A 9,821-nucleotide genomic window follows, 5' to 3' on the forward strand; every position below is an offset into this window, starting at 1 on the left:
GTAAAATATTACACTTTTTGAGGACAAATTGTATGTAATGTTTTTAAACTACTTTATTTAACTTTATGCTTTATAAATTGTATAAATTGACAAAGTTGCATTGTTCCTGTATTTTTTATAAGCTTTATTCATAATATGTGCATAACACATGTATATCACAATGGAGTGTTTCCAGAGCATCTTGATTATTTTTATCTCTGTGGTTTTTGTAACCCTGGCCATTATAATATGCTCCTAAATAAAATTTAGAAGTTTTTTTCACCCTGAATTTGTCACAGACTTTTTTTACACCATGATATATTTATCTTTAGTTTAAATGGATGTCAAAGCTCGTGAGCAATTAGTTATAACTGTAAATTTCAAAACGTTTGTTGTTGTCTTTGCTCTGTTCGTGTGATATTGATCATGATGTACATGTGGAATTATTTTGTTTTAAAGTTTATTATTTTGTATGTATTAAATTAAAATCTTAAATTTGTATGTAGATGCTTCATACAAATGTATTGTTCTGCTTTGCGTCCTTTATGATTCAGTGAATGAAACCTTATTTGTGATCAGACTTCTGGTAATTGTTTCAAGCTAGCTTACAAGCAAACTTGCACTATATGTATTGCACACACACACACACACACACACACACAGATATATATATATATATATATATATATATATATATATATATATATATATATATATATATATATATATATATATATTTGAGAAAGATTTAAATTCAGTGCTTTAACAGAGGAGTTTAAACTTGTTAAATACATCCATATGAAAAGTAGATCAGTTTAAAGTGAATTCTTAATCTGATGTGCTTAAGTTTTTTAATGAATTATTTTTCGATTATATTCATATATGAAGTCTAGAATGTAACATTAAAAATGTTGAAAATAAAATCTTTGCTTCATTTATGAATGATGTTTTTTTTGTTTTTTGTTTTTTTTTATTTGGGGGGGGGGGGATATAATTAAGCATAGCGGTAAATTAAAATGGATAAATGGCAATACACTGTATGCATATTTCAAGCTCATCTGAGGTAAAAGCTCAAAAAGCTTGTTGATCATCAGGCCTGGGGGCCATAAAACTTAGACGAGCTCGCTTTTGATCTCGGTCTCACTTTTCCACAATATATTCCTTTAGTAAAAGTGAGACTAAGATCAAAAGTGAGCTTGTCTAAGTTTTATTGCCCCAGGCCTGCTGCCTGTCTGTAAAGGCGGATACAGAACCACTGGGCCAGAAAAACTGCAACTTATGTAGAAGCATCCTCAGACATCGTTGATTTTACAGGGGGTTGGGGGAGTACAGTAATTTTTACATTGAATTGTTTAGGAAAAATTAATAAAAGTCTCTTATTGATATAGGAAAAATCTTTGACTAGTAGATTCTAAATTATTCAGATCATGGCACCCACAGGTAGTGTGGTGCCAACCGTGCCATATAGGGAATCAAAGTTGTACATTGAAACATACAGGAAAATCTTCACAGTAATCGTGGGACCAGAAAATTTGAAACATGCCTTTTTTTCTCCTGCTTTGCTAAACTAATAATAATTACAATTATCAACCCAACAAATACATTCAACGAACAGCTACACAGAGAGATTGCAAAAGTGTCAAAGCATGGCATACTGGTGGTAATGGATAATGCACAAGTTGGAAAGTCAAATGAAGGATGGAAATAGTCATAAGACAAGAGGACACTGGAACTATAAAAAACAAGAGGCCCAGGGTCACAGCGCTCACCTGAGCACATCGGCTAGGAAAAAGCACATCAGATCAGAACTAAAAGTTTACTAAGGTTGCGGGGGAGGGGGGCTTGAATTCTACCCCCCAGGGGATCATGATTTGAACAAACTAGAATCTACACTACCTGAGGATGATGACATATAAAATAAATATGATAACTAATCATGGCTTTGAAGTACCTGAAAAGAACATTTTAAAAGGTTTCCCTATATATTCCTATGTAAAAGTTTGGTCGGCCATTCTGGCCCCACCCTAAGGGGTCATGATTTGAACAAAGTTGAATCTACACTATCTGAGGATAATTTCACATGAGTTTCATCTTTCCTGGCCCATTAGTTCTTGAGAAGAAGATTTTAATTAAAAAAAACGCCATTAATTTTTCTCTAATTCATAATTATCTCCCCTTGGAAAGGGCATGGCCCTTCATTTGAACAAACTTGAATTCCTTTTACCCAAGGATGCTTTGTGGCAAGTTTGGTTGAAATTGTCCCAGTGGTTCTTGAGAAGAAGATGAAAATGTGAAATATTACAACAACAACTAAGACAACAACAACAACAACAGACAATGGACAAATTTTGATCAGAAAAGCTCACTTGAGCCTTTAGCTCAGGTGAGCTAAAACGACTTGACTCAGCCGGAAATGTGCGCTATTAATAACTCAATCAACCGAGGAGCCCTATTCAAGCACCTTGACATAAACATGCAAGCTAACATTGGGTCTCCTATTGGAAGAGATAGGGACCAAACTGACCATGTAATGGTGAATGGCAGATACAGGAAATCTGCATGTGACAGCAATTGTCTGAAGGGGAAAACACAGTCAATGAAAAATAAACCCTCGTGAAAGAAATATACAATGACACAGCAGAAAAAAGAAAGAAGGAAACATAATGACTGGCTTACTGCAGAGACTTAAAAAGAGCTACAGATAAAAGAAGAAAACTTAAAGAAGAAATGGGTAAATCAAATTCGGAGGGAATAAAGAAAATTAACCTAGAAGAATATAAAACCAAAAATAAAGAAGTGAAAAAAAGAACAAGAGCTGATAAAAGGGAAAAAATCTGGAGGATATAGCTAACCAAGTAGAGAATGCAGCAAATCAAACCGTCTGAGAGAAGTTTACCACCTGATCATGCAGATTTGCGGGGGAAAAACAAAACAAGTATAGCATAAGGTCTAAAAATGGTGAACAAATCATCGAGGACGGAAAATATTGGAGAGATGAAAAGAGCATTTTGAAGAGATCCTTAATGCCCCCCCCCCCAAAAAAAAAATAAAAAAGGTATGGGTTCCTGTTTATCACTATGGTAGACTTGATAATGAGAAATACCAAAAATAAGGAGAGGCATACGTTGGAATCTATATGTCCATCTAAAGACCTTGATTATGCAGACAACTTTGCACTAGTTTCCAGCAAACACAGCAACATGCAAGAAAAGACTGGGAGATGCGTGATATCGGCCTAAAATTAATGTTGACAAGACTAAAAGCATGACAATAAACGGAAAGAAGACTCAGTTCAAATGATAGAGAAATAAAGAGGTCGAAACATGTACCTGGTTGCCACAATGGACAAGACGTGAGGAACAGAGGCAGACAAATGGAGAACCCTGGCTTAGTCAGGACCGCCTTTGCATCCTTTGCCAAAGTATGGACGTCAGCACAATACAGCACAAACACAAAACTTAAGATCTTCAACACATATTCTATCTGTATTGCTGTAATTGATCTGAACTATGAAGAACAAGCGAGAAAGGCGACGAAAAGCTGGATAGATCTCCATCGAAAATGCCTTTTGAAGATCTTAAATATACACTGGCCTGAAAAATATATTAAACCAACAACTGTATGACAGAACAATCCACACCTCTATCAAATACATGTACAATCAACAGAAGTCCTGAGATGGAGATGGATAGGTCACATCTTACGAAAGGAAGGCAACTGGAACGCAAGGACATCTCTCACATTGACCCCTGAGGGAAAGAGAAGAAGAGGACGAAAAAAAAAACTCCTAGCGACGATGTGCTGAGAGAGAAAGGGAAGAACATGTGTTGGAGCAGTTGGAGGAGGGGCAGGTTGTTGTCAGCGAACGCCGTAAATGGCGTTCTTTATTTAACAACCTCATGCGTCTTCCGGGGCACTGAGAAGATAAGTTAGAAAGTAATCTGATAAAGGAAAAAAAATCAAAATTCACCATTTTATATGTATGTTTTACAGGCAGAAATTCGAAGTCGAAAATTTTGTCAAACATCCGTTTTGCCGACTTTACGAGGGACGTTCAATAAATAATGTCATTAGCTCGATGACATACAACATAGAAACCATATGACATTAAGCTAGATTTTCTCTCATTTTTGAATCTTTAATGAATTGATTACAGTTTATGTAACCACTTTTCATCACATAGTTTAATCGTGAGAAGCTGGGAAACAAGGGCTACTCGAGACACTGCGTTATAAATGAATTGTAAAGAATCAGTAAACTAGAGTGAAAATAAAAGCTTCATTAAAGCTACTGTAAAACGTGTTAAAAATCCCAATGAAATTTTCACTGAAATATGTGACATTTACAGCAACCAATGCGTTTTATAGACAAATGAGCAGGTGGATTTAAATGATAAAAAAAATTATATAATGGGCATCAAAAATGGGTACCGTCCTTGCCAACAAAAATTATAACAAGTTATGTGCTATTTGCCCAATTTCACCAAATAATATCTGATAATGTATGACTGACTTTAAGACACATAGCAAATTTGATATACATCATATCGGGAGTAGTTTACAATGTTTTTAAGAATCGTTTGACGGTAAAAAAAGCTTGGTACTCAAAGATCACCCTATATTTTGAAAAATGAGTGAAAACGACAGCGTGTAGGAATGTCTTAACAATTATTTTAAAGTATCAGTAGCTGTAGTTATCCAAGTTTGTTTCATATTCAAACAGATAATGGAACATGAATCTATTGTTTAAAACACTCAACACAAAATTTACCATAAGATGTACTTGATAAAAACAGCAATGGTCCGACAAAAGCTAAGGTATGCGAGAACACAAAGACAGATTTATATGCAATTTTCTTTTAAAAATATTAGTGGTACTGTTGTTCATTTTCGTATTCGGGGAGACAGTTTAATTTTTGGAGGAGTCTAGAAAGCATTCTTTTTGCAGAAAAATCGAAAGGTTTATTAGAGGAAAAACCTAGAATCAGGTAACCACTACATTAAATTTCTTCATGACAGCGTCCAAACCCTGCAAACTAGAAGAGTAATCAGGTTTTCGGGATAAAAAGAAAGTTAATATTTTTTCACATTAACAATATTCGCTAGATCTTTTACCTTTTGATTTGTTTCTATTTCCTAACTTGAAAAACCACCTTTGAGAAAGATAAAACAAGTCCAGGAAATCATTGTATCTGCTTTTGTCCAGTATACTAAGGGTCAAACCCCAAAATTTGTTCTAAATACTTTCAGAAATTAAATAAAAACTTCCTTCAACGGACATCTTTTTTAATCAAAAGAGATTAATAAGTCAAATCATGAAGACTAATCATTAAAAAGCGTCTTTTGCCTTTTTCCGAGCCCCGTTGACATTATTTATTGAACGTCCCTCGTATTTAATACCCAAGACATGAGCATGCAATGTTGCATGTTATCGTTTCTGTAAAATTCTATTGGTCTGTTTCATCACGGTTGCAGTCAAAATCTAGATACTTCTAAAAATTCCTCATTATCCATGAATTTACATATCATCTTCAAAAGAGCGATTTTTTTTTTACATATGTGTAGTTATTTTTCTATATTTTGAAATCTATATTATACAAACGAAGACTCTATAGAAAAAAATCCTTTTCTTGGCATTTGAAATAAAATTCAACGCAAGGAAAAAATTTCAATATGCTCCGCTAAATTTATTACCAATATGGCCAAAAAATCTTGGTTAAAATGCTGCTAAATAATCAAAACATAATTTTTATCAGTTCAAGTGTATAATTTTAAGGTCCACCAGCAAGGAAGTCCAACTGTATTTCCACTTTCTCTCCAGTGTTTCGTCAATTCCTTCTACAGTAAGTTCTGTATCCCCCAAATCTTAGCAGTGCGCTCACTTCTCGATCTAGTCCTTTCTCAATGTTTGGCATGTTTACAGTCAGCACACCAAGATATCTGCAGCTTTTTTCGTCTGTATATTGCGGAATTTTTCCCTTTTCAGCTGTTGAGGCATATACCTTTGATATCCATAGCAGACTGCTCGGGATAGAGAGAGAGAGAGAGAGAGAGATATATGATTTCTTAACTGGGGGCTGGTCAACGCGTATAATGTCGCCTCTTTTAACGTGCAAGCTGAAGACATCTTTGCAGTACAATTTTCCGTGAACAAGTTTTTTCTTGGACTCAGGGTGAATTTTGGTATCAAAAGGTTTGTTTATGGCCACTCCATACGTGTATTTAGCTGCCCTGGCTTGGATAATGCTTGGGTCATGTCCATATAAAACAGCTCCTTTGAGAACAGATAAACCTGCATCGGGTGGTGTTACAATCTTGCATCTTGGGAAACTTTCTTTTATCCCCTTTTGTAACAACTCGCATTCAGAGAAACCACCAACCATTAGAATGAGATCGGTACCCCTGTTACATTCCGAAATCATTATTCTTTCCACTTGTTGTGCTATTTGTAAAGTGACACTATCAAACAATCTCTTGTAAATTGACAGAGGCATTTGCATTTTTTCTCGCCTCCATTTAATATCTTTATTATCTTCAGACTTCTTGGTACTTTCGCTTATAGTTGAGTTGAGATTGTCTTGCACAAATGTTAGTAATGACAACGGCACAGTTACACGCACTGTACTATTTTGGGGTTGTCTTTTCTTTTTTTCAAAAAATCTTAAAAGTTCTATGTAATCACTAGTGTGGTTTAAGCGATAGGCCTCCAAAATTGGCTGACTTACGATGCCTTCAATCACCTTCTCGAATTCTTTGTCAACATAAATTCCGCCCCAGTTGCCGCCCTGGACATGATCAATTTCTTGTAGTTTATTGTCGTCCGTTACTTCCTGGACAGCCATATCTATGGTCCCTCCTAACAATGAAGACCTCATTTATATGAAAATTGTTAAATACCTGTTAGCGGATTTTTTCACTGCAAATGCAATTACAGTATTTAGGCAGATAAGGCAGACAATCAGCTTGATACATATTTACGTACGATTTTACGAGGATCAAATAGATCGAAATAAATAACAAGTATGCAGTCAATGAACCTTTGCGGAAAAAAATTAAATAATTCATTTATTTTTCTTTCTGCATTAAAACTTAATGAGAATTGCAAGAGGTCGAATAAAAATCAACAAGTTTTCCTTGCCTTTTTTGATAAAAATATACAATGTATTAGTATTTAGGCTTAATTTCTTATAAAATCAACTCTCCCTCTCTTACCCCCGGCATCTACTACAACAAATCTCCTGCCTGGTTGTAGTGCATGCAATGATGCGTCTTGCTCCAGTCTTTCTAGAGGTAGGTACTTGCAGTAAACAGACGCCGCTTCTGGCTCAAGGCAAATTATGAGTCTATTATTAGGTAACCCAGCCTTAAATAATTTAAGAAAACAGATTTTTAGCTAGAGCATATACTAGTAAATTTCATTTGTTGCCTCTTGCATCTCTCTCATTAATTTATTATACCCCTGCTTTCGGGTACCTATCTCTTATCCGCAACTCCTCTTATACCACTGAATGAAATTTAATGAGACTTTCACGGATTCTCTTTTACAAAGTGCCATTGTGCACCTCCTATTTTACTCTACATATTACGGGTCCCAAAGGAAAACATTGACACAGCCATTTTTCTATAATATTGAAGGGTATACCCATCTCTTATCCGCAACTCCTCCTAAAGCACTTTATACTTTCACAATTTTTTTTTCATTACATAATGTCATGCATGTGCACCTCCTATTTAACTTTTTGATCTGGCACTTATTCCGAGTTTTCCAGAGCAAAACATTGCCATTTTAATCAAACATGTACATGTATGATAGGCGATGGTATCATTTGGTGATCTCAGTGCACACAGTTACTCTTGTTTTGCTTACTTTCAAATTCAGTATAAATGTTTTGCAAGTATTTGAGCTTTCATTGTACACTCTAGAATTTGTACCGTGTCACATATGTATTTGCAAATGCTTTACATAAGTTTGAGTCTTTGAGTCACTTGGAAGCACGATTGATATGGTTTTAAAAACCTGAACACTGAACTAAACTGACTGTTCAAAGACTCTCAACTCGATTTTGAATATACCGGTATTACTAGTACTTATATACCTCCTTAGCTGCTTCTCTCATGAACTGTTTAGCAGCGTCATCCCAGATGGCAGGAACGGTCAAAACCCACAAGATTTCCTTATCGAGGTCTATATTATCCTGTAAGCTCTTTTTCTTAAAATTATCAAAAAAGGTCTTCTTCAGGAACTCAATGGAATGGGAGAAAACATGCAAGGCCAACAACTCCTTGTTCCTGATATCTTTTATCTTAGTATCTCTGGTAAGAGCCTGGAAAAAAGATATTCATTGCATAACAAGTGTCAGGAAGATGAAGAATACTTTGTAATACTACTTTTTCGCCTCTGCTAAGCATTCTCTATGAACAATTTCTAAACGATGTAAGTTATTGACAAACATACTAGTACTCTCTGATGCTAAAACGGAACGGGGGTTCCGTTTACCCAAGCACCTGTGGATTTACATTGTATGATTTGTCATTTTTTAAAATTACCTCTAAATTTTTGGGTATTATGAAACTTTATTTTTAGAATAGTTATTTATATATTTTTTATTTTTCTCAAATCTTGTCTTGTATGGCATCCTTAAATTGTAATGCTTATATTTCACTTTTGTTTTCTACGAGGGCTGTTCAATAAATAATGGATCTATTGCTAAAAATCATCAAAACAAAATTTACCATAAGACGTACTTGATAAAAACGGCGAAGGTCCGACAAGAGCAAAGAATTGCATGAGCACAAAGACAGATTTACATGTATATGCAATTTTCTTAAATATTATTGGTATTGTTGTTCAAATTCGTATTCGGGGAGACAGTTTGATTTCTGGAGGAGTCTAGAAAGCAATTTTTTTGCAAACAAATCAAAAGGTTTACTAGTAGAGGAAGGACCCATAATCAAGAATCCACTACATTAAATTTCTTCATGACAGCGTCCAAACCCGCATGCCCTGAAGAGTAAAGGGGTTTCAGGGTTAAACAGAAAGTTATTGTTTTTTCACATTAACAATATTTGCCAGATCTTTGACCTTTTGACTTGTTTTCTATTTGACTCTGTTTCTATTTCCAAACTTGAAAAAAAAACACCTTTCGAAATCATTGGATCTGCCATTTTCCAGTTTACTAAGGGTCATACCCTAAAATGAGTTCTAAAAACAATCAGAAATTGGATGAAAAAAATTACGGACATGTGTTTGAACTGAAAGAGATTAATAAGTAAAATCATGAAGACTAAATCATTGAAAAGCGTCGTTTGCTTCTTTCTGAGCACCGAGGACATTATTTATTGAACAGCCCTCGTACATATTCAATTTAGCTATCTGTTAATTCCCTGCATAATGAAATATCTTGAAAAGTAACATACATTCACATAAAAAGTGCAAGATAAAAGCGACAATATCCACGCCAATCGAAAGCGTGTTGACTCATGACCTCTGGTATTGCGAGGATGTGTCGAACGTTGTGAGCAGTAAAACGTCAAAATATTGAATAAAGCATATTCAACCATGTGATCAAATAATGGGGGCGGAAAACACGTTCTCCTATAATATGTCATTGATAACTGTAATCAACCTACCACTGTTCTATCTTCATCATAAAGAGCCATTTTAAATCGTCTGAAATAGTAGTAGCCATTTTTTTCTTCCTCGGGCAGACGACTGTAAATGTCTTCTGCTTCATATCCAAATGCTACGAACTCTTGCCGACTGTCTGGTTCAACATGCTTCAACAAAAGAGTAGTTGGTGTTTTGTCGGACAACAAATCTCCTGCTTGCCATCGGTTGGTGGT

General features: G+C 35.1%; 1 protein-coding gene across 1 annotated transcript; it reads right to left on the reverse strand.

The window, feature by feature from the left end:
* Positions 1-5,806: 5,806 nt before the first annotated feature.
* On the reverse strand, positions 5,807-9,813 carry LOC134254557 (heat shock 70 kDa protein 12A-like). Its single transcript, XM_062737088.1, has 4 exons — positions 9,609-9,813; positions 8,075-8,302; positions 7,191-7,341; positions 5,807-6,834 (listed from the first exon to the last, which is right to left on the reverse strand). Exons 1-4 carry the CDS (start codon positions 9,636-9,638, stop codon positions 5,807-5,809), a joined length of 1,437 nt encoding a protein of 478 aa, XP_062593072.1. The 5' UTR covers positions 9,639-9,813.
* Positions 9,814-9,821: the final 8 nt, after the last annotated feature.

This window comes from Saccostrea cucullata, unplaced genomic scaffold, assembly GCF_032062105.1.
Source record: "Saccostrea cucullata isolate Sc308-1 unplaced genomic scaffold, CSIRO_AGI_Scuc_v1 ctg18978, whole genome shotgun sequence".
Lineage (NCBI taxonomy): Eukaryota > Metazoa > Mollusca > Bivalvia > Ostreida > Ostreidae > Saccostrea > Saccostrea cuccullata.

What these genes read in the sequence shown, in the direction of transcription:
- LOC134254557 (XM_062737088.1), bottom strand. Translation starts at nt 9,638, where the DNA reads ATGGCTCTTTATGATGAAGATAGAACAGTG. An exon ending in ATGATGAAGATAGAACAGTG is followed by an intron (nt 8,303 to 9,608) that starts GTAGGTTGATTA and finishes TCTTTTTTCCAG; the next exon opens with GCTCTTACCAGAGATACTAA. An exon ending in TGAGAGAAGCAGCTAAGGAG is followed by an intron (nt 7,342 to 8,074) that starts GTATATAAGTAC and finishes AAATTATTTAAG; the next exon opens with GCTGGGTTACCTAATAATAG.